This window comes from Hylobates moloch, unplaced genomic scaffold (assembly GCF_009828535.3).
Source record: "Hylobates moloch isolate HMO894 unplaced genomic scaffold, HMol_V3 SCAFFOLD_5, whole genome shotgun sequence".
NCBI lineage: Eukaryota > Metazoa > Chordata > Mammalia > Primates > Hylobatidae > Hylobates > Hylobates moloch.
Window position 1 is genome coordinate 134073583 of NW_026652280.1, and position 23177 is coordinate 134096759.

Genomic DNA, 23177 nt, shown 5'->3' on the forward strand with positions numbered 1-23177 from the left:
ATTGTGCCTCAGGTATACATTTTGCTTACCATTAGATCTATTTCAGTTCCAAAGGAATATATGGAGGGAGAGGGAGTCTTTGTAGCTTCTAAAACTGTTCATGGAGGGGTGGCTTATTCTCTTTGCCCTTAGTTTAATAGAAGCAAGAGGTAGTTTGGAGTAGCAGGAAGTCAGAGATGGGTTCATTGTATCGTTATTTCTAGTCCTAGCTCTTCACTGTTCCTTGGCAAGGTTCTTAACCTCTCTGGGTTCCCCTCTTCTTACCTTTCTCCTGTTCTTCCCCAAGTGTGGGAGTCACACTTCAACAGTATACACCCAGGAGTGTTGTGTTCTTAAAAAGTATTGTTAAATACTTTTTAAACGTGTTGAATACTTGTTAAATACTTTTTAAATGTGTATTTATTTATTTGAGTTAGTACTACATACACACGGTTCAACATGTAAAAGACATAAAGGGAAATTCAGTGCCATCTCCCTCCCACCTGCTCCTCTCTGCGTGTCCCTGTTCCAGTTCTCAGTTTTCTTTTTCAAACTCAGAAATCCCAAGAGTCTGTGAAGGGCAAATGAAAAGCAAAATGACTAGACTAAATCTGAATGAAAGGGATTTATTCTAAGGTGATACTGCTCACTGCTCAAGGTGCTTATCTGCCCCCTTCATGGGCTCCCTCAAGTTTCCTGAGACTTCAAACAGCAACACTCAACTAAACTATAAAATAGTCACAGCACCTTTTCAAGAAACTTTGACTTTGAACTTGCTAATATGCAAAGGAAATAGTCCAACCATTTCTCTAGAACTTGGTTGACAAGAAATTTTATTTTGTCCCATTTATAATTTTATTCTAAAAATTTGTTTTTTTCTGCTACTGAGTAGGAGAGAAGGGAATAAGGGAAAGATTTGTTTTTGCACTACTGTGAGATTTTTATACCTTAGGCCAGGACAAAGCACACAAGAAATAAAATATTAACAAAATGTCCTTAATTTTCCTTTCTGACCAAGATTGCTTGCCTCTGCATTTATATATAAAGAAGGGATGTGTTGAGCAAATGAAGGAGGACAGCTATGCAGACAAGATGTGCCCAGTGCCTGGCATACAATAGGGGCACAGGCCATTGCTTAACAAAACGTATAATTTATTAATACATGCTCAAAGCACTGCTATACTAACCAAATATTCCCTGCAAAATTTTAAATTTACAATGCAAAATAAGAATAATTTAAAAACTATTTCTAGAAAAAGAGCTTTAAGGGTTTCCCCCCCATAACAATTTAAGATTAACCTAAAACATGGTAGTTATTTTGCAAGAACTGGGGAGCACCACTCCCTTCTCCTTGTGTGTGTCTGACATTGGAAGCTTATTGTGCACGAAGTTGTGATCAAAATCCAACTCAATTCATTTTGAAAAGTAACATGACTACAACATCCATCCACTCCAATGAGCAAAGGGTGTAGGCTTTGAGTATACACAGCAGGCCACACACTAGTGTTGGAAGTTGCTGCATTTGTTCATGTATCTATGAGCTAGGTTTTAAGTTTTTTCCCCCTGTTCTATTAATAGAATTAATTATTTAATTAACCCCACTCATTCATTTACTCAGTCCACAGCCTTTTGTTAAGAGCCTGCCTAGGACATAAAGATGAAGATCCAGTGTCTACCCTCATGAAACATACAATCCAAGCGAAGAAGGCTTACTTTGCAATAGTCATCAAAGTTATGCTTTTATGGCGCTTTACTGCTCCCGCCAGCACCCAGTGCCTGGGTATGACCTCAGGCGGTGGCAGAGCCCGCGTACGAGGTCCCGCTCTCCCTGGCTTGCCCCGGCAGGGCGGAGTCAGCCGAGCAGCCGCCAGCGCTGCCCCCGCGCGGCCTTTAATTTCGCAGCTCCGACCACCGGAAATTAGTCGAAGGCTGAGCGGACCCGGTCGAGAGCCGGCGAGCTCCGCGCGGGGAGGGTGCGCCCACCGGTCCCGCCGGGCGCCCGCGGGACGCGCCGCCAGGGCCCTCTCCGCCGGGGGCTCGGCGCTCGCCCACCTCTTCCAAATTTAACCATTACCTAAATCCGAAGGGAAATGAGCAAACCTCTCGGATTGGGTGTCAAGGTATTTTCAGCCTCGTTGGGCGTATTTATCCCCAAGTGTTTCCACAACAAGCTATTTCGGGGCCGCGGGGCAGGTTTCGCTCTGCGGACGCCGTGGCCACTCGCCGGGCTCCAGGCCGGCGGCACCGCGGGCCGGTGATTCACGGTTCTGACCCGGGGGTGGTGCAGCCCTAGGAGGTGGCGGGGTTGGGGGTGGGGGGGCGGGTGACCGAGGCCTGAGGGGCGGGGAGGGTCCTCGGAGCGGGGCGCCCCCCACCCCTCTCTCGCCAGTCAATCTGTGTCCTCAATCTGTGGCTTCTCTCGCTGCGGAAGTCTCCCTGGAGCCAAGAATAGTTCATTTTCTTTCAAGTCATTTCTAGAGCCTGAGTGTCCGGACCTCCAATTTCCCTCATCCCCTGCCGACCCACAGGGAGAGAACTGGGAAGACAACTAAGGGGCGCGCGGGACAGACTGGAAAGGCCAGGCCCCCCACCGCCTGGCCACTTGCGCAAAGGAGCGCGCCCGGCCGCCCGACGGGGGTTGGGAGCAGGTCTGGGAGGGCTATGCGAGCGACTCAGTAACGCTCAGGAAGTGAAGCTTGTGGTTTTGGGGGCTGAGCTCGGAAGGAGAATTTTTTTTTTTTTTAAGTCAGAGAGACAGAGCGGGCTCTCCCGAAAGCAAGATTCCGTTTGAAAACTCCTAGCGCGGTGCCCGCGCCCTGACTCCTCAGGTAGGTCCGCCGAGCCTGTTCTGCGCCTCCTGCCCTGGTGGGGGCGTCCGCGGGGACTCGCAGAGCACTGGCACTGCGGGGGCGACCAGAGGGCGTGGGCGGTTTCCCACCTGCTGCGGACCGACGTGCGGGAGCCCCGAGAGCTGCGGCAGCTGGGTTAGGGCGAGACCTGCGCAGTGTGGCTGGAAATCTGGAGCTGGGGGCGCGCAGCAGGCGGTCTGGTGGTTCGGCAGGGGAGCCAAATCCACCCGGGAAGGAAACATCTGGTGGGGAGGTGGCAGCAGCTGCGCTCGGGAGGCCGCCCCCTTAGCGCCCTCGGCTCCCGCCTTCCCAGGCCCGGACGGTGAGGAGAGGCCTGAGCGCGCGGAGGGGCCGCCCCACCTCCCGCGCCAGCTGCAGCCCGGAGTTGCCTTCCCACGCGCTCGGCCCAGGCCCCGGGGCCCCTATCTCCTTCAAACTCCCTTCCCACAGGAACCAGCAAAGCGGGCCGGGGTGCGACAGAGGCGTGGGCTTACAGCCCGGGTGGGGAGGCGGCCTCCGCGTCCGCCTGGTCTCTCGTGGCGCCAGCCCAGACCTAGCTCCGGCGCTGACAGTTACCCCGCCCCCATTTGTCCCGCTCCCAGCCAACGCGGGTCCAAGCCGCAGCGGGACCCTCGGGACAACGCCACTCTGTTTTTCTTTTCTTCTGAGATTCGCGGCTGTTTAAAGAATTGGGTTTGGGGTTTGTGGCGTCTAACTGTACGGACGACAAGTGCAGGAAGCGGCAAAGCTCTATCCCTGGGAGCCAACCTGGAGGGAGGCGGATGGCACCCTCACCCCTAGGGGCATTCTGGCGCTTAGGTAGCGGGAATCTTCGCGGGAGCCCCGCAACACGTCTCAGGCGTCTTTTCTCCCAGGTCTATTCCCATTCCTCCGGAGAAGGGGACACAGTGGGGTTGGGGATCTGGAGCAGGGGGCCTGCACCCTATAGGGACCAAGGCCTGTAGGACTCGTTTTAAGCTGAGAGCGCCAACGGACAGACGTAGACTGTGTGGCCTGCATCTTGCCTAGGAAGCCGAGGGGCTCCTAGTCCGGCAGTGGAAACAGCGCGAAGCCGGAGGACTGCAGGTCCTGCCCCGGCCCAGAGTTCCCAGCACCCTCGTTTCTGAATCAGCCGAGACCACGGAGAACTGCTGTACTGCAGCTCACGTGTGAACCCGGTCACCATCGCCTTCACCCCGGGAGGAAGGCAGATTCGTTTACCCCAGACCACCTCGACTGTGGGGTCCCGCCCCCGGAGCCGGCTGGAGCCTAGCCGCAGGCGCAGCCACGCCCTCCCGCTGGGCTCAGATTTCCACCTGGTATTAGGTGAACTGATTGGGGGTTAATGAGAGCGACGCCCCGGGCAGCTAGTTCCCTCCCGGGCCCGGGCCCGACCCCCGCTCTCTGCCAATGCAGCCTGCGCGTTCTGGCGTCCTGTCTTTTTTGTCTGCTAAATTATCGGTGCACTACCGACTCGGGACACCTAGCATTTCCCAGTCAACGTTGGCGGATCGGGCTCCACTTCCCTAGGACAAGATTTTTTGGTGAGCAGAACGGAAAGTGCTTTTTCCCAGGACCTGATTCCCGAGGTTAGGTCTCCATGGTCTGGGATGGCTCGCCGCAGCCTCGACCAGTGCCCGCCGCAGCCGGGAGTCCGAGGCCAAAGTTTCTCCTACGTGTGGCACGAGTGAGGAGCGAGTGGGATCACCCGGATGCGAGTTTCTCCTGGGGCGGGGGTTGGTCCTCTGTTACTCCCCTCACTTTCTTGTCCCTTTGCTCTCCCACCTCCTTTCTCTGGCCTCTGCTGTCCCCAATCCCTCTGCTGCTGTGCCCGCGCCGCCCCACAGTTTTATCTTGTGTTCCGTTCCCCCCCTCCCCGGCCCTTTCACTCCAGTTTGTAGCTGGCTCTTGGAGGTCTTGGCTCCTTGCCCCTTCCGGGTCCTCGACCACTGGGCATCCCCGGCCCCTAAACCGATCAGCATGTCCCCGCCCTCCCTCGCCAGCCGTAAAGCACAGGCAGGCAGGCAATGAGTAGCTGAGTTGGGGTAACCCAGCCGATGGGAACTACGGCTCTCCAGGGAGTTTGATTGCCCGAGCGAGCTTGGCTAGGAAAGGGGAGGAGCTGGGGGGCGTGGGCAGGGAGGAGGAAAGGGGCCTGAGCCAGGGCCCCGGGACAGGTTTTACCGCTGAGCTGTGTCAGTGGCGGCGGCGGCAACGACGGCGGGTTCGCGCCACCTGTCCAAGTGCCACCTGGTAAGCGCGGCGCAGCGGGGCCAAGCCCCTCCTCCCGTGGGTCCTCTGCGCTCCTCCCTGGCCCGAGCTCTCCCTCCGCCTGGGTGCCCAGACCCCCGCACCGGAGAGTACTGACCAGCGTTTCCACCTGGTTTTCTTTCTCTCTCAGGTCTCCGCCGGGCTGGCTAAGCCCTCGGAGTGACCGTGGGTGACAGCGGCTCCAGGGACTCTTGGGGCGCAGTGGGGAAAGTGCCGGACCACCATGCCGCGCTCATTTCTCGTCAAAAGCAAGAAGGCTCACAGCTACCACCAGCCGCGCTCCCCAGGACCAGACTATTCCCTCCGTTTAGAGAATGTACCGGCGCCTAGCCGAGCAGGTGCGAGGCGCGCGCGGGCCAGGCGGGGCTGCTCACGCGGATGCCTACTGCACCTCGACACACCATTAGTCCGGAGCTGGGAGGGGCTGCCCCAACGTTTCTTTTGCTGCTGTTTTTGTTTTCTACTGCCCTTGTTCCTCCGGGTTTGTCTCCTAGGTGCTACGGCCTCTCTGCGCCTGCCCTCAGATCCGAGAGGGTTCCCGGCCGGGGTCTGGGCGGAGAGGGGAAGACGCTCGGGTGCCCTGGTCGGGGGATTGGGGGAGCCTTCAGAACCCTCAGACTCAACCGGTCCCAGCCTGAGCCCCTCACCTGCCTCCTCTTTGCAGACAGCACTTCAAATGCAGGCGGGGCGAAGGCGGAGCCCCGGGACCGTTTGTCCCCCGAATCGCAGCTGACCGAAGCCCCAGACAGAGCCACCGCATCCCCAGACAGCTGCGAGGGCAGCGTCTGCGAACGGAGCTCGGAGTTTGAGGACTTCTGGAGGCCCCCGTCACCCTCCGCGTCTCCAGGTAGGAACCCACTGGGAACCTCTCGGGCGGGAGCTGCAGGGACCCGGCAGTGCGAGGGGGAATTGGCGCGACCTTGGGCGTAGAAATGCTAACGGGGAGTTGGAGAGTCTTTCCGGGAGGAGGGAGCTGATTCGTAGGGGAAGGAGGCATCCGGCTTCTCTGGGACTCGGACAGCTTGCCCGCTGGGGCTGCTGCCTCCATCCCAGGCGGCGGGACCCTAGCTGCTTGTCGCTTAGATTCGTTTGCGCGCAGCTGGCCGGTGACGGAAAATAAACCAGTCGTTTCGACTGGCAGCAACGCTGACCTTTCGTTTTCTGACCAGACTTGATTGTTTTATAAAGTGCTAGGATCCTGCAATCTAGATCCCCAAGGCTCAAACAAACGGGGGACCAGGGCAGAACGGGCCAGGCAGAGGAGCTAGGCGCTGGGCGGCAGGGAGGGGGCAGGACGAAAATCTCAGCCCGCGGCTTGGTCTTCACAGGCGCAGATTGGGGGCCTGTTTCATTTTTCGTTTTGCCAGGTTAACCCAGCCTCAGGGGCCTGCTCTCTGGGTTTCATTTCCAGCGAGCAATCCAGCTTCAGGCAAACTAAGTGACCGCACTTTGGGTGGGGGCGTCTCCAGTCCCGGCCGGGGGAAGGAATGAGCAGACCAGCCGGATTCTGTCAAGGGCCGGTTATATCCAGAATATGCTTCCTAGTTTTAGAAGATACCACCACCCGTCCCACAATCAGTGAGTTGACTTGGCGAAAACCATAGCTCCAGCAAGTGTTTCTGGGAGCCGGCGGCGGGAGGATTCTTCCTGCCAGGGCGTCAAGTGGCCGGGCAAGGATTGGGCGCGCCCCGAACCCCTCCGAACGAAACTGCGGGTACAGCCTCTCACTGAAGTGGCCAGCCTGAACTGGGGTGTGTGTGTGTGTGTGCGCGCGCACACACACATTTGTAAATGCCGTATGCACTCACATGCGTTGGGGTCACTAGTTTTAGCAAAATTCACGTGGGTGGGGGCGTAGCAGGCCGAGAATTCAGAGCTGTCTCCTTGCAGGTGGTGGCTAAACCTTACGAGTTATACAGTTATTCTCTGAGAAATTCAGGTTCCCCGCCTCCATCAAACTATAACAGGAATGGGGAGTATTTGGCTGGCAATTTAAGCCCAAAAGCCCCTTTTCTGCTGCCCCTTTGCTACGTACACTAGGCACTTAACTTCGTGAAATCTTAATACCTTCGGGTTTATTCAGATACCAGCCTTTCGGGTAGTTCGGAGCCGCATTTATGGACCTTCTCCCTCCTTCCTCGTGGATTCTGGGAAGAAAAAGAACTGAATGGGAACATGTAGGGGCTGGGAGAGTGCCTGCGCTGGTGGCTGGACCCTTCCGCCCCTGAGTGCTGTGAGGGGCCGAACGGCCGCCGCCTTCTCCCTAACAGCTCAACTCCGGGCATTTATAGACGCGCCCTTCCCTATAGGATCTCCAGGTGCGCGGGTCCAGACAGAAAAGATCCTCGGAACGCCGAGCGCCTCCGCTGCACTCGCACAGAATTTACGACCTCCTCTCCCGAGGTCTTTTCAATGATCTGTTTGCTGCTCTGCCTCCTATAGTGGCCTGCGAGGCCCCAGGGCCCGGGCCACGTTTTACCTTGGGGCGAGCCTGGCACCTGGCGCACGCAGTGTTCTACAAGCGCTGGGTGCCCCGCAGTCCGCGAACACGCCACGCCCGCAGCCGCAGCCCGGCGGCCTCCGCTCTGCCGTCTGAAGCCTGACGGGACGCTCCCTTGTGCCTCCACAGCCTCGGAGAAGTCAATGTGCCCATCGCTGGACGAAGCCCAGCCCTTTCCCCTGCCTTTCAAACCGTACTCATGGAGCGGCCTGGCGGGTTCTGACCTACGGCATCTGGTGCAGAGCTACCGACCGTGTGGGGCCATGGAGCGCGGCGCTGGCCTGGGCCTCTTCTGTGAACCCGCCCCGGAGCCGGGCCACCTGGCCGCGCTGTACGGCCCGAAGCGGGCTGCCTGCGGCGCGGGGGCCGGGGCGCCAGGGAGCTGCAGCGCAGGGGCCGGTGCCACGGCTGGCCCTGGCCTAGGGCTCTACGGCGACTTCGGGTCTGCGGCAGCCGGGCTGTATGAGAGGCCCACGGCAGCGGCGGGCTTGCTGTACCCGGAGCGTGGCCACGGGCTGCACGCAGACAAGGGTGCTGGCGTCAAGGTGGAGTCGGAGCTGCTGTGCACCCGCCTGCTGCTGGGCGGCGGCTCCTACAAGTGCATCAAGTGCAGCAAGGTGAGGCTCCCGAGCTCACCACCTCGCCTGCCCTGCGCCTGCTTCCCTTACCCGCGCCACGCCTGCGCCCCGCGGCCCCTCAGCGGCCTTCTCTCTGCCCCCACCCGCCTTAGGTGTTCTCCACGCCGCACGGGCTCGAGGTGCACGTGCGCAGGTCCCACAGCGGTACCAGACCCTTTGCCTGCGAGATGTGTGGCAAGACCTTCGGGCACGCGGTGAGCCTGGAGCAGCACAAAGCCGTGCACTCGCAGGTAAGCGCGAGGCGCACCGCCGCGCGCGGCCCTGCTCGGGGATCTTCTGCATCTCCTCGGTGCAGCAACAGCCAGTCTCTGCCTGGAAGTTTTCTCCTCGACTTCCCCCAGTTTCCTCCCCCAAGCCCTCCGCTGCGTCCCCTTGCCCTGGTGCAGGTGTGTAGGGAAAGGAGGATTGTGGCCGGCTCAGGCCTTGAGGCAGCCCTAGATTTTGGCGTCACACCACTGTGAGCCTCGAGAGTGTGATCCTCATTGTTACTTTGGGCTTGAGGTAGGTTTGTATGCACTGATTCGTGCTGCTGATATATCAGACTTACTAGCTCTATTTCTTTGTGCCTATTCTTTTAACCAAATGGTTGTCACTTAATTTGCATTGACCCCACTCGACTGAAAAAGCGGGAATCTCAGCTCATTTAGAGCATCTAGGAGCGTATTTACCCCGCTATTCATTCTTTCCTTTCTTCCTTCCTTTTCTTTTCTTTTTTCTTTTCTTTTCTTTCAGAGTCTGGCTCTGTTACCCAGGCTGGAGTGCAGTTGCACAATCTCAGCTCACTGCAACCTCCCCCTGCCAGGTTAAAGTGATTCTCGTGCCTCAGCCTCCTAAGTAGCTGGGATTACAGGTGCATGCCACTACGGCACAACTAATTTTTGTGTTTTTAGTAGAGACGGGATTTTGCCACGTTAGCCAGGCTGGTCACGAACTCCTGGCCTCAAGTGATCCACCAGCCTGGGCCTCCCAAAGTGCTGGGATTACAGGCATGAGCCACCATGCCCCACCCCAGCTATGTATTCATTCATTCATTAATAAATATTTGTTGCCTAACTTCCAGGTGCCAAGTACTTAAGAATCTTATAGCACATCAGGTCCTTGACAGCATGCTCACATGAAGATTATAGTTTAGCTGAGAGATGGAGAGTAGATGAGCAAGTAAATATACCAATAGCTATCTCAGGAGAATGCCTACTTATGAAGGCTAAAAAGAGTATCAGCCCATCTCCCCCAGCACCCACACTGGCTGGGGGGAGGTGGCATCTCAAGTGACTGAGGTCTAAGCCTCCTGTTGAGGAGGGTGGAGAAGTGTGTGCTGATGGGTGTCAAAAAAAGCAGGGTGTGGATATGTTTTTGCCATGGGGTGTGGAAGGTTGTGGGTGAAGAATGTTTTGGTAGAAAGTGTTGAAGGGCCAGGCATGGTGGCTCACGCCTGTAATCCCAATACTTTGGGAGGCTGAGGCGGACGAATCACTTGAGGCCAGGGGTTTGAGACCAGCGTGACCAACATGGTGAAACCCCATCTCTACTAAAAATACAAAAATTAGTCAGGTGTGGTGGCATGTGCCTGTAGTCCCTGCTACTTGAGAGGCTGAGACACGAGAATTGCTTGAACCTGGGAGGCGGAGGGTGCAGTGAGCTGAGATCGTTCCACTGCACTCAAGCCTGGGCGACAGAGGAGACGGTCTCAAAAAAAGAAAGAAAAAGTATTCAAGGGATTTTAGGGCCAGCTGAGGGGTGAGGAGAGCAGCAGTCTAGTTGACTGCAGTAGGAGTGCTGCATCTCTCTCTCTCTCTGTCTCTCTCTGTAGGAACGGAGCTTTGACTGTAAGATCTGTGGGAAGAGCTTCAAGAGGTCATCCACACTGTCCACACACCTGCTTATCCACTCAGACACTCGGCCCTACCCCTGTCAGTACTGTGGCAAGAGGTTCCACCAGAAGTCAGACATGAAGAAACACACCTTCATCCACACTGGTGAGCTAAAGGCGCTTGGCTTGTAGGAACCACCCTGAGGCCAACATTACTCATCTTCTCTGATTTCTGGCCCCAGTGAGTGGTGGATGAGGCCTTTCTGATGGAGTTATTCCCTGCTCTGTGTTAAAGAAAACAAAGGGGTGGGTTCTTCGGTTCATTTACAGGCATAATTCTCCCCAGAGCCGCCTTGATTTGGGGTTGTGTCTGAAAGTCCACTCAGCAGGTCAGCTCACAGGTACTCTATACTTGGAAAGAACATTTTCCTTTAGGTTAGCAGCTGCTTCCACTGCTGCCTGCTCTGGGTGAAATATGAAGCTCCAGGGTCCCTTAGAGAGTTGCTCTAAAGCTTACCTAGAGATTGAGGACTTTCCCTAACCACCTGGCCTTTTGTGGGAGGGACTCGTGTGGCCTCTCCGGCTGCATTTTCAGGAGTCTGAGAGCTTATTCTGATTGGAGAGGAACAAATAATGGCAAATATGATTAAACTCTCTGCTAAGCATTTTTAAAATGCCTTATTTCATTTTATGCTCACAACAATTCTGAGAGGTAGGGGGACTACTCCTCCCCATTTTAGAGATGAAAAAAATGAGGCTAGGTAATCTGCCTAGGGTCACACTGCTAGCAAATGACAGGGCCAGAGCTCAAATTCAGGTCTGATCTCTCAAATGTCCACTCTTGACCACTGTTTATTGTATTTTACGTTCAGTTATGAGGTTGGTAGACACAGAAAGCTTCTATTCACTTATTGCCCTTTTCAAAATATCTGCAAGTTAATGCCATAATAATGATAATTCCTTACCTATTATAATGCTTTATAATTTACAAAGTACTTTCAAATCTATCATTTCATTTGATTCTTATTGCCACTCAGTAAAGTAGAAGGAGCTGCTCTTACCATCCTGAAACTCAGAAAGAGTGAATGATTTATCAGAAGTAAGACTGAATGAATAATGGAGTCATGTAATGCTCTGGCTTTTAATCCTGGACTCTGTCTAACACTCTTATGTGCGGGTGGGAGTTTTAATGCCAAGAACACTCTAATAGTCAAAAGACATTTACATGAGACCCAGAATTTCTGAAAATTTTATTGCAGAATATGAATACTGATTTAGAACAAATCACAGTGTATTCTAAACACCCACCCTTGATGTTTATAAATATACTTGGGTAATGTATGTATTTCCATTGAAAACCCAGAAAAGTATTCTACTTTAATCATTCCCTCTTACCTGAAATTTCCATGTAATTCACTCCTTATAAGTAAGGTATTCAGGACACTTATCAAAATGCAACTAGGATCTTGACTGAATAAAACATTAAGCCCTTATCAAACATTTACGTTATACCTAGAATTTGTTTCTCAGATTTGTTTGACCCTAAAGGGATAGAATACATTTTGATGGGTGGTTTCTTATCAAGGAAATCTGAAGCATGAAAACAGAAGAGTTTAGCAGGAGGACAGAGGGTTCCTCAAAAACGAACTTCATCTATTTTATATTTTTTCCAAGGCTGAGCCCTGACTATAATGCCATGCTGGGCTATTTGGAAATTCATGCCACTTACCTAACAACACATAAGATGGGGAACAAGACAAAACCTTTTTGTGTTCTCTTATTAATTTGTGGTGAAGAATTGCTGGTATATAAAGAATCATGTGATTAACCTCATAAAATTAAGGAAAAATCAAGACAGAAAAGTATCAGCTGCCTTAATACTTTGTGGCCTAAATGTGGATTTTTAAAATAAGTTATTGAAAAACGTATCCTGCACATGTACCCTGGAACTTAAGAAAGAAAGAGAAAGAGAGAGAGAGAAAAGAAAGAAAGAAAGAAAGAAAGAAAGAAAGAAAGAAAGAAAGAAAGAAAGAAAAAAGAAAGAAAGTCAGTCCATGTTAAGATGTTTTTTCAGATATACTCCGCTGTCCTTCAAGAACAAGAAAGAAGACAGGCTCACTGATCCATACAAACTGACACCCACTTGGAAATTCTGATTTGAAAACTTCCTCTGAATTAGAACAGAGTCACACGGTTTTAGGACAGCTTCCCCCTCCCCTTCCTGTTGAACATCTGCTCTGAGTGTTCATGGCTTATAAAGTCAGGGGAGTCCTCCTGGGGTAGATTCAGCTGGGGAGGGCACGTGGCCTTTGCTCTGTTTCCGTTTAGCAGGAAACCGTTTGAGGCCTTTGACTGGGAACCCCCCCTTCAGAAAGTCTCCCTTTCACCTGGTGCACCCATGGTGCTTCCAGGGACTCGCATTGCAGGCTGGGAGTCAGTTCATGTTGCAACACGTCACCCTCCAAGTTGCTTGAAGGCTTTAGACTGTGGTGCAACCAGCTGCTGCCAAGAGCATGTGGGTCACAGTGGGTCCCCTCTAGCTTTATCATAGGCTCATACTTTCTCCCCTCCCCCTCCCATCCCCACAGGTGAGAAGCCTCACAAGTGCCAGGTGTGCGGCAAGGCATTCAGCCAGAGCTCCAACCTCATCACCCACAGCCGCAAACACACAGGCTTCAAGCCCTTCGGCTGCGACCTCTGTGGGAAGGGTTTCCAGAGGAAGGTGGACCTCCGAAGGCACCGGGAGACGCAGCACGGGCTCAAATGAGCACCCTGGCTGGCTGCAAGCAGCAGCTACACAACACTACTGAGGGCAGCCTCTCTGCTTGCCACCACTCCGCTCCCTGCTTGCCTCCACTCCCTTCTGACTTTCCAGACCCCAGGTCCAGACTGCAGATCCTACCAGGGTGCTCCTCCTTTGCCTTACCTCCTGGAGCTGCCAGAAGAGATGAGGTACCTTTTCAAAGTGCAGCTGAGAGTGAGAACCAAGTGACTCTCTAGGCTTCGGACACAAATAGGCTCCTCTACACCTGAAGACAAAGGCAAAGTCAAATGGGGACCAGAATAAATCTTAGACCCCACAGTCCTTCCCATTTCCAGCCCTAATCTACAGACAGGAATGCCCTTCAGGTTTCTTCTCTCCCCCTCTTGACCTACCCCAGATATTTGTGTGGCAGAGGAGGAATCACCATTTACAAGGTGGACAAATGCTAATATTTTTATCTAGAAAGAAGAGTGAGTGTTAACTTTTATTTTTTTCCTTCTGGGGAGTCTGTTGACTCCTTTCTTTTGGGTGCTGCCTATAAATCTTGGAGGAATCATTTCTCCTCCTCAAAAACTGATTCAGAAACTGACTTGGGGAAGGAATTTAATACTTTGAAGTCATGAGATGCATCATCAAGGCTACCCCCAAGAAGGAGCAGAAGAGAAGTTGGTGATGAGAGGGGATTAGAGGTCCTCCCTTCAGTAGGCCTGTGAAAGCCTCATCACTGGAGGTAAAAGCACAAGCAATGCCTGTGGACAAGATGTCATTCATTCACTCAGCAAATGTCCATGGATCACCGGCTACCAAGGTACCAGGCACCATGCTAGGTATTGGGGAAGAGAGACTGAAGTCACAACCCCTGACTGCTCCTCAAAAGCTAGCGGTTGCACCTCCAAGTGGCTGGGTCTGTTCTTACTCTTGGAGGGAATTCTGAGAAGATAACACAGAATTGTAAACCTTCCCTTTTGACCCTTTTGGATTTTATCAGGTGTAAACAAAAAGTAGCTGAACAGTTACTTCAAAGATATGTGTGTATATTCAGTTTTTTGTTGTTAAGCTGATATTTTAAAGATGTCTGAGCTAGCACGCATGTGGGAAGGAAGGCTCTGTCTTCAACTCTTTGACCCTCCATGTGTACCATAGAGGGGGGAAAAGTGGTATTTTCACTTTGATGAGGTTGGTAAATGTTTTTAGATCTTCTGGTATGCATTATGTTTGTTATTACATATTTATTAGAGTGATGTTTTAAGTTAATAAAGTATTAAGAGTATTACAGATTGCCTCTCCTTTAGGCAGGGAATTTGGGGCAGACCTTTGTTTTAGTCTGTAGGGGAAAGCTGGCACTGAAGGAAACTGCAATGGAGGATAAAAGTGAAGCAGACGAGCTAATATCCAGAAGAGTAAAATCCAGTTGCTCTGGTTTCCATATACTTTCTCCTTTGCTCCTACACCTCAGAGATACTTCTTTCATAAGAGAAAAACTAGGAGGTGTACAAAACTAAGCTACTACCTTGTAGAGCCCCTGATGGTTCCACAGGCACATAAGTAAGCTCTTTCCTCTGAAAATGTCAACATATTTTTTTATGGGCCTGAAGGCTTCCAGATGAATAAAGAAATCACAGGTCTTAAGTCTAGGTTTTAGTTTTAGTCACAGCTCTGTCACCAACACATCATGTGACTTGTGTAAATCTTTTGACTTCCCCAACACTGGTTTCCTTGATCAAGTAATATGGAGACAGCTCTGTCATTCCAGTCCAACCCTGACTGCTTTGATTCTGTGGAGACTGGAAAGGAGAAAAAGTGTGAGATTGGTTAGCTGCCTCTCCTAATGCAAGTCACAAATCTAAAGGCCCATGAGGATCTGGGTTATTTCTGGTTCTGTCCCACCTGTGGGAGCTTTTTGCATAAGTCAGTCCTTTAAGAGAATGAAACCAGAATAAAGTCCTGGCCAAAATCCCTACTACTAGTGCTTTAACACCTCCCAGCCAGACATTCAGGGTATGCATGCCCCATGGTGAGTACCAGCAGATTGCCCATTTACAACTCAAATTGATTTCACACATATAATTGAGCACCCAGTATGTGCTGGGCACTCTTCTAGGGGGTGGAGATATAGCAGTGAGGACAATGTCTTACGAAGCTTTACTTATTCATTGTTGAATCCTCAGTTCCCAGAATAGTGCCTGGCACACAGTAGGAGATTAATATTTACTGAGATGTTAAGTGAATAAACAGAAAATAAGCTCCTGCTTCATCCTAGGGGCTGGCTCTGCTCTCTACAGCACAAAGGGAAGAGAGATTGCTTGACAGCCTGGGAAACAAATAGAATCCACACGACTTTCTCTCCAGGTTGGCGGGGAAGGGGGGCTTGAATGCTGCTTTTCTCCGGTTTCTCCAAATCTCAGTCCTTGGCTGTGCTCACCTGATTTCCAGCACCATGTCTTTCCATGTCAGTTTACTCTCATTCACAATTTAAATTTGTTTACTCTGTAATGGAGTTTAAGATAGCTTTTCAGAACTGATGGATGATGAACAGTTGCAGTGTCCAGGAACCACTTCCTAGTGTCCTGGGAGACAAACCTCCCAGTGAATAAAAATGACAAAAACATCCTTCCCACAGAAGTCACCCTGTGTACTGGTTGGTTATTTCCAACCTGGTTTGAAAAGTAAAGAAGTTGCACTGAGGGGTAAGTAGAACTGATTAAAATCTAGGTGCCTGTGTTGTCCTGCTCTTCCCTTATGACATTTAGAACATTTGGTCCATTTTTGTTATCCCTGTGTATGCTCTAAGTGAGGAATTGTAATTTTGATGTTAACTGTATGCCTTTTTTTTTTTTTGGTAAAAAAATGTATCTTGATATCCGCAGTTCAGAATCAAAACAAATTACTGTGCCTGTTACCGTGTGAAATTTGAAGATTGCAAATATCTCTCTTAATGTTATTACTTGACTCTATTAAAAATAGATTGTGAATATTCCATGTCACATTATTCATGAGGCAGGCTCTATGCCTTTTGTCTGCTGGAGTAACAGTAGAAAGGGTAATAAGAGACACCAGAGCACACCTTTGTTTCTTTCACTAAATTTTTAATAACACCTCCAGCTAGCCAGTTGGTGAAGCTCAGCTCTTGCATAAAAGTGGAAAAGCACAGCTATCTCTGAGAAGACCAACTCTTTCAGCAGCTAATTTGAGTTTGTGTTCATCTACACCAGACGTGATTAAATTACCTATCAAGTGTGCTGAGCTATCAGGATTCAGGCCACGTAAAAGGTGAATTTCATCTGATTGATTTGAGACACGAATGGAACAATTGAGTTTTAAAAGCCCCGCCTTAATTAAAGGGATAGAAGAGTATCACTCCCTGGCGACTTCTTGACTGCCATTGCCCTTGAAAACTGGGTGGTGATAGTGATTTGACCCAAGTCACTTTGTTGTGTGCGTGTTTGTTCAACCTGATCATTTAACAGAAAGAAATGAACTCAGAGGAAAACCTGAAAGGACTTCACTACTTTTTACTGGGCATTTCTAGAGCACTGTTTAAATCTGTGCTGCCATATTATTTCTACAGAAAAAACTTTTTAGGAAGTATATAATACATTTATTTTAACCCCCTTTTCCCATTCATTAAGTCAGATTTTAAAAATTAAAAAGTTTAAAGAAATTGCACCCTAAATCCTTCTAGCTTAAAAGCTTATGTTCTTTTTGTATGCATTCCTTTCTAGTTTCTTCCTTTCTAGTCTTTAGGCACATGTGCGTATATTTATATTTTATAATTTTTGTCTATATAGGTCTTTTATTATATGGACACATACTTAAAACAGATATTTCACAATGAGAATTTGGAGAATTTTATAACCAAATTTTATTGAAATCTTAGTATTTTGTTGGGAATCTTATCAATCATTGAGAAAAAGTCTTTTCTGAAGTTTAATGTTAGCACTTTTTGAATAAAACATTTTAGACATACTGGAAATTGCAGAGAATAATATCAGTGTACCCACTGTTCTGCCATATTTACTTCAGATTTTATTTTTGAAATAACCTGTTACAGGTATAGTTGAATTTCTTCTCGGATATGTTCCTCTCTAGCCCCATTTCCTTTCTTTTCTCCTCAGAGGCATCCATTATACCAAAATCAGTATATATAATTGCCATGAATATTTGTATGCCTTTAATTTTCATAATACCATAAATAATATAAAATTATATAAATATATAATATAATATAAATATACAATTATATAAATATATAATTTAGCATATTAACTTCATGTAAATGGAGTATAGTTTATACTTCTGTACTTTTCTGTTTTTTTTGCCTAACGCATTGTTTTTGAGATTTATCCATGTTGATATGTGCAGTTTAGTTCCTTTATTTTAACCACTGCATATGGAATTCCATGGGATGAATGCTTGGTAATTTATTCTCCTGTTGGGAGAGTTTGGGTCATTTCCAGTTTTTCCTATTACAAATGATTCTGAAGCAAACAACCTTTTATGTATCTCTGTTGTGAGAGATTCTTTAGGATGTATTCCTGGGAATGAAAATGCTGGATATTATCAAACTGCTCTTCAAAATGATTGTTCCAATTTACAGTCTCCCCAGCAATGTAGAATTCTTGTTACTCCAAATCTTACCAACACTTTGTATTGTCAAACTTTAAACATGTCTGCCAATCAGATGGATGTGAATGTCATTGTAATTTGCATTTCCTGATTCCTAGTGAGGTTGAGTATCTTTCTATAAGTTGATGGGCCTGACAGATTTCCTTTCCTGTGAAATGCCTCTTCATGTACTTTGTCCATTTTTCTGTTGGTTGTTTGCTTTTTATCAATTTGTTCTTTAAATATATTCTAAACATTCACTGTTATGTTAGTTAAATGTGTTGCATACTTATCCCAGTCTATGGTTTGCCTTTTCACTTTGAAGAGAGGATTTGTTTACTTGTTTTGCTTTTGTGTGTAATCAAATGTATTAGTCTTTTCCTCAATGGTTTATGCTTCTTACATATCATTTACACTCTTTCCCTAGCTGGTGGTCATTAGATTCTCTATATTTTCTTCTAAAAGTGTTTAAATTTCTGTTTGTAATATTAGGTTTTCTTCTTTTTTTTTTTTTTTTTTAGATGGAGTCTCACTCTGTCACCCAGGCTGGAGTGCAGTGGCACAATCTTGGCTCACTGCAACCTCCGCCTCCCAGGTTCAAGTGATTCTCCTGCCTCAGCCTCCCAAGTAGCTGAGACTACAGGCATGTGCCACAACACCTGGCTAATTTTTTATTTTTAGTAGAGACAGGGTTTCAACATGTTGGCCAGACTGGTCTCGAACTCCTGATCTCAGGTGATCCACCCACCTCGGCCTCACAAAGTGCTGGGATTACAGGCGTGAAACATTTGCTTTTTAATCCACTTGTGTGTGTATAGTATAAAGTAGGACCTAATTTTAAAAATTTTCTTCACCATTAGTAATGGATAACCAATTATCCCAACATTATGTATTGCTATTTTCATCCTTTTCCCTCTGATTGTAATGCCACCTCTGCCATATGTCAAGTTTCTATTTCTGTATGGTTCTGTTTCCAGGCTTGCTGATCTGTTCCACTGGTCATTTTGTCTATCTCTATGCCAAAGCTGTAGTGTCTTAAATAATTTAAGTTATAATAAACTCTTAATAGCTAGTAGGGAAGGCTGCCTTGTGACCTGTTTCATCCTCTTGTGACCTGTTTCATCCTCTTAAGGAGTATCCTGGCTACCTTTGGCCCTTCGTTCTTGCATGTGAAAAACTCTATTGGAATTTTGGTTTGTATTACATTTATTATTTAATTTGGGGAGAATTGAAATTATTTTGCTATTGATTCTTCTTATACATAAATATATATTGATTACTTATTTAATCTTCTTTTATGGCTTTCAATAACACTTTGTCATTGTCTGCATAATTTAATTACTTTTTAAACTTATTTTCTTATTTCTTTTTTTGAAAATTGAATTTTGTAATTGCTGATGTATGGGAACAAAATTAATTTTTCTATATGTTGATCTTGTATCCTGCAACTTTGCTGAACCCTCTTTTTTGGTTTTTGCAGATTATTTTAGATTTTCAGAGTAAGATAGCCATAAGATATTCAAGTGATAATAGCTTTATTTCATTCTTTCCATCTTATTCTTGCCTCACTGCACTGGCCAGGGCTGTATTGAATAGGGGCTGAATAATAGGCATCTTTGTCTTATTCCCTTATTCCAGGGAAATATTTTTAGTTTTTCACAACTTTATGTGATGTTTTTGGTAGATAACTTGTTGAAAATGAGATTAGGAATTTCTGTTTCTATTTGGTAAGAATTTCCACTTGTGTATGTGTGTTTTTAATCAATGGGTATTTAATTTTTTTGTATGATTTTTCTGCATCTATTGAGAGAATTAATATATTTTTAATCTTTTATCCTTTAATTTGTCAACATGGCAAATTATAATTTTCTCTAATGTTTTAAATTATCCTTGTATTATTTGGGGAACAAACCCCACCTAGAGGGAACAAATTCCAACTTAGTCATTTAAACAACATTGCTGATTTGGTTTGCTGACCTTTACTTAGGATTTTTGCATTTACACTTACTAGTGAAATTGGCTTATAATTTTTATTTCTTATACTGCCCAAGGTTTAACATGTTTCAAAATGAACAGGGTAACATTTCTTCTTTTTCTGTTTTCTGGATCAATTTGTGAAGGACTGGAATTATATGTTCTTTGAATGTTTGATAGAACTCACCTGGGATTTTTTTGATGAAGATTAGCAAAGAGGAGGGTATATTTAAATTTTAGTTACTATAGGTCTATTCAGGTTTTTAATTTTTTCTTAAATATGCTGTATCACGGCCAGGCACGGTGGCTCACGCCTGTAATCCCAGCACTTTGGGAGGCCGAGACGGCTGGATCACGAGGTCAGGAGTTCAAGACCATCCTGGCTAACACGGTGAAACCCCGTCTCTACTAAAAATACAAAAAAATTAGCCGGGCGTGGTGGCGGGCGTCTGTGGTCCCAGCTACTTGGGAGGCTGAGGCAGGAGAATGGCGTGAACCAGGGAGGTGGAGCTTGCAGTGAGCCGAGATCGCGCCACTGCACTCCAGCCTGGGTGACAGAGCGAGACTCCGTCTCAAAAAAAAAAAAAATGCTGTACCATATATATATATACACATACACACACTATATATATATATATATATATATATATACACACACCATATATACCATATATATATACACACACCATATATATACCATATATATACACCATATATATACCATATATATACCATATATATATATCAGCATATTTATAAGTATCCAAATTAATTCTTCTAAGTATACAAATTAATTGCCACAAACATTTCATAGAGTTCTCTGATTTTTAAAAAATGTCTACTCCACCTATAATTATGTTCAATTTTTCTTTCCGATATTGTTCATTTGTACCTTTATCCTTTTTCTTTAATATTGCCAAAGGTCCCTATTTTATTAGTTTTTGCAGCATATTTTCATTGTCATTCATTTCTATATCTTATCTAACAATACTTCTTATTTGACAGATGTATTATTTAGAAGTACATTTAAAATTTCTAAACATCTCTGGCTTAGAGTTGCAAAATAAAATTCTAAACATGTTTTTTCAGTAATTTTTGTAAGTGATTTATAATTTAATTATATTTTGATCAGAGAACCTGACTTGCATAATATTAATTCTCTAATATTGTGATTTATTTTGTGGCCTTCTCCATGGTCAATTTTTATAGATAATGTGTGCTTGAAAAGAATGTATATATTCTAACTGCCAAGTGCAAGTTCCACTGTGATTAAGCTTGTGATTATATTGTTCAAATTTTCTATATCCTAAATAATTTTGGTCTGCTTAATCAACCAATCACTTAGATAGGTTTTACTCTCTCATGGTGATTATTAAGTTATAAATTTCTCCTTTGAGTTCTTTTTTTCCATGTGAACTTGAGAAAAATCTCCTTTGAATTCTGTTAACTCTTTTTCTTTTACCTATTTTGAGGGTTGTTATTAGGTGCATAAAATTTTGAACTAATATGTATTCCTGGTGAATTATTCCTTTTTAAATCATCATTCTATTGTACTCATTGTCTTTAGTTTTTTGTTTGGTTGGTTGGTTGTTTTTTAAGTTTTTTTTTTTTTTTTCTTAGAGACAAGGTTGCCTAGGCTGGATTGCAGTGGTGCTATCTCGGCTCACTGCAGGCTTGACCTCCCTGGCTCAGGTGATTCTTCTACCTTAGCCTCCTGAGTAGCTGGGACTACAGGCACATACCACCACACCCTTCTAATTTTTGTAGTTTTTGTAGAGGTGGGGTTGCACCATATTTCCCACACTGGTCTTGAACTGCTGGGCTCAAGCAATCCATCTACCTTGGGCCTTCGAAATGCTGCAATTACAAGTGTGAGCCACTATGCCTGGCCTATTTTTACATGGTATTTTTAATGTCCTTTTATTTTTAATCTTTTTATATTCTTGTGCTTTAGGCATATATCTTTGTAAATAGCATTAATTCAATATTATTTACCTTTTTAAAGTCTTTCAGACATAAGTAAAATAAAATTTCCAATTGAAAATATAATTTCTGATACCGTTTCACTATATGTGTGTGTGGTGTACATGTATCTGATCTTTTCATCTCTAAGCAACTTAATCTAATAGGAGTCTGTTGCTGTTTTCTCATTTCCAATGAGCTTTTACTGATAAAAAAAATTACACACACACACAGGAGAGAAAAGTACTCACTCTGCCCAAAACAATATGATGCTTACTGCTTTACTCTGCTAGCCCATTTTTTGATATTCAAGGAAGGATTCTATCTTGCAAGGTTTTTTAAAGCTTGCATTTGTTTTAACTGTAGAGGAGACCCAAAAGCAGGAAGTTAGGTTTGTTTCTTGATGCTAGCTTTACAAACTTCATTGAGAAGTTTTTTAATTTTTGGTAAAGTAGGAAGCCTAGTTTCAATTCTGTCTTTTAACATGAATTAGACAATTTCCTAGGTTGCCCTTTCTGAAAACTGATTGGCATGCCTTTATAAGATTTGCTGCAATAGCAATTCTTCAGTTTTTCTTAGAGTAAGGAAAATATGAGTGGATGCCTCTTGTGACTTTTTGAGAGAGCCAGAAACTATTCTTTCATTAACCTTTAGTAGAATTGTCTGTGTTTCACCTCTTGGATATACCTTCCCAGAGACATCACACAAACTCAACTTCCTCTTTCCCTGTACTAAAAACCACTGTTCATGGGACTCTAATAAACAAGAGTAACAGGTTCTTAACTGGGCTGAGGGAGTCCCACCACAGTGTAATATTTTTGCCTGCCATCTTTGCATGGTTATTGTTTACATCGTATGTTTAGGTACTATATAAAATAACATATAAAATAAAAAGTTTAAAATAAAGGTAGAATCAGATGACCTTCAAAACTCTTTCACTCCAGGAGCTGGGCATTGTGGCTCATGCCTGTAATTCCAGTGACTTGGGAGGCTGAAGTGGGAGAATTCCTTGAGGCAAAGAGTTCGAGACCAGCCTGGACAACACAATGAGACCTGGTCCCTGAATTTTTTTTTTTAATTCCCTGGGCAACAAATTGAGACCCTGTCTCCAAACAAACAAACAAACCAACCAGTGGGCAGTGAACTGGAAGACTCTTTGCAATCCAAATGCTAGTGTCAAAGGTTTAGCTGATCTGATTTCAGGGCACCGACAACACTTATGCTTTGTACATCACTAAGGACCCCTTGGGGTCTATATGGAGGTTTATTTTCCACTGGTCACTGTTGGTCCAAGACTGGCAGGTTCCAGGTGTGAGAAGTGGATCCGAACTTTCGTAGGGAACCTTCTATTAGCTTGGAGAAGCAGAACTGTTTAGTTAAAAACTGCATTGAATTTGGAGGTCAGGGGATCCTTAAATATGGTATATTGATTACTTATCTGCATATAGTTCCAGTTCAAGACCAGGAGAAGACAGAAAGACGGATGTCCCAGATCAATCAGTCAGACAGGCGAAGTTCCCTTTTAGCCTTTTTGTTCTATTCAGATCTACAATTGATTGGATGAGGCCCACCTACATTAGGGAAGGCAGTCTACTTTACTCAGTCTACTGATTTAAAAGTTAATCTCTTCCAGAAACACCCTCAGAGACATACCAAGCAAAAATGTTTAACCAACTGTCTGGGCACCTGAGGCCCAGTCAAATTGACACAAAAACTAACCATCATGGTCTCCAAATTGCCAGTGTATTTATCAGAGTAAAGAGCACTAGTGCTGTAACGAATAACTCCAAAATTGCAGTGGCTTACATAATAAATAAATAATTAA

The 23177-nt window shown here is 46.4% G+C and overlaps 1 protein-coding gene across 4 annotated transcripts; it reads left to right on the forward strand.

The window, feature by feature from the left end:
- Window positions 1-1899: 1899 nt before the first annotated feature.
- Window positions 1900-15785, forward strand: GFI1 (growth factor independent 1 transcriptional repressor). Of its 4 annotated transcripts, none has more exons than XM_058439580.1 (7): window positions 1900-2099; window positions 5230-5437; window positions 5764-5946; window positions 7729-8216; window positions 8330-8467; window positions 10048-10213; window positions 12636-15785. In XM_058439580.1, exons 2-7 carry the CDS (start codon window positions 5323-5325, stop codon window positions 12812-12814), a joined length of 1269 nt encoding a protein of 422 aa, XP_058295563.1. In that variant the 5' UTR covers window positions 1900-2099; window positions 5230-5322; the 3' UTR covers window positions 12815-15785. The 4 variants fall into 4 exon arrangements, with proteins under 4 accessions (XP_058295563.1, XP_032011247.1, XP_032011249.1 ...); XM_032155356.2 differs by lacking the exon at window positions 1900-2099 and adding an exon at window positions 2724-2807; XM_032155358.2 differs by lacking the exon at window positions 1900-2099 and adding an exon at window positions 4208-4372 and having other exon boundaries at window positions 12636-14187.
- Window positions 15786-23177: the final 7392 nt, after the last annotated feature.

Coding starts and splice junctions, on each gene's coding strand:
- GFI1 (XM_058439580.1), top strand. CDS start 5,323: ATGCCGCGCTCATTTCTCGTCAAAAGCAAGAAGGCTCACAGCTACCAC. Junction 5,438..5,763: donor ACCGGCGCCTAGCCGAGCAG/GTGCGAGGCGCG, acceptor TCCTCTTTGCAG/ACAGCACTTCAAATGCAGGC. Junction 5,947..7,728: donor GTCACCCTCCGCGTCTCCAG/GTAGGAACCCAC, acceptor GTGCCTCCACAG/CCTCGGAGAAGTCAATGTGC.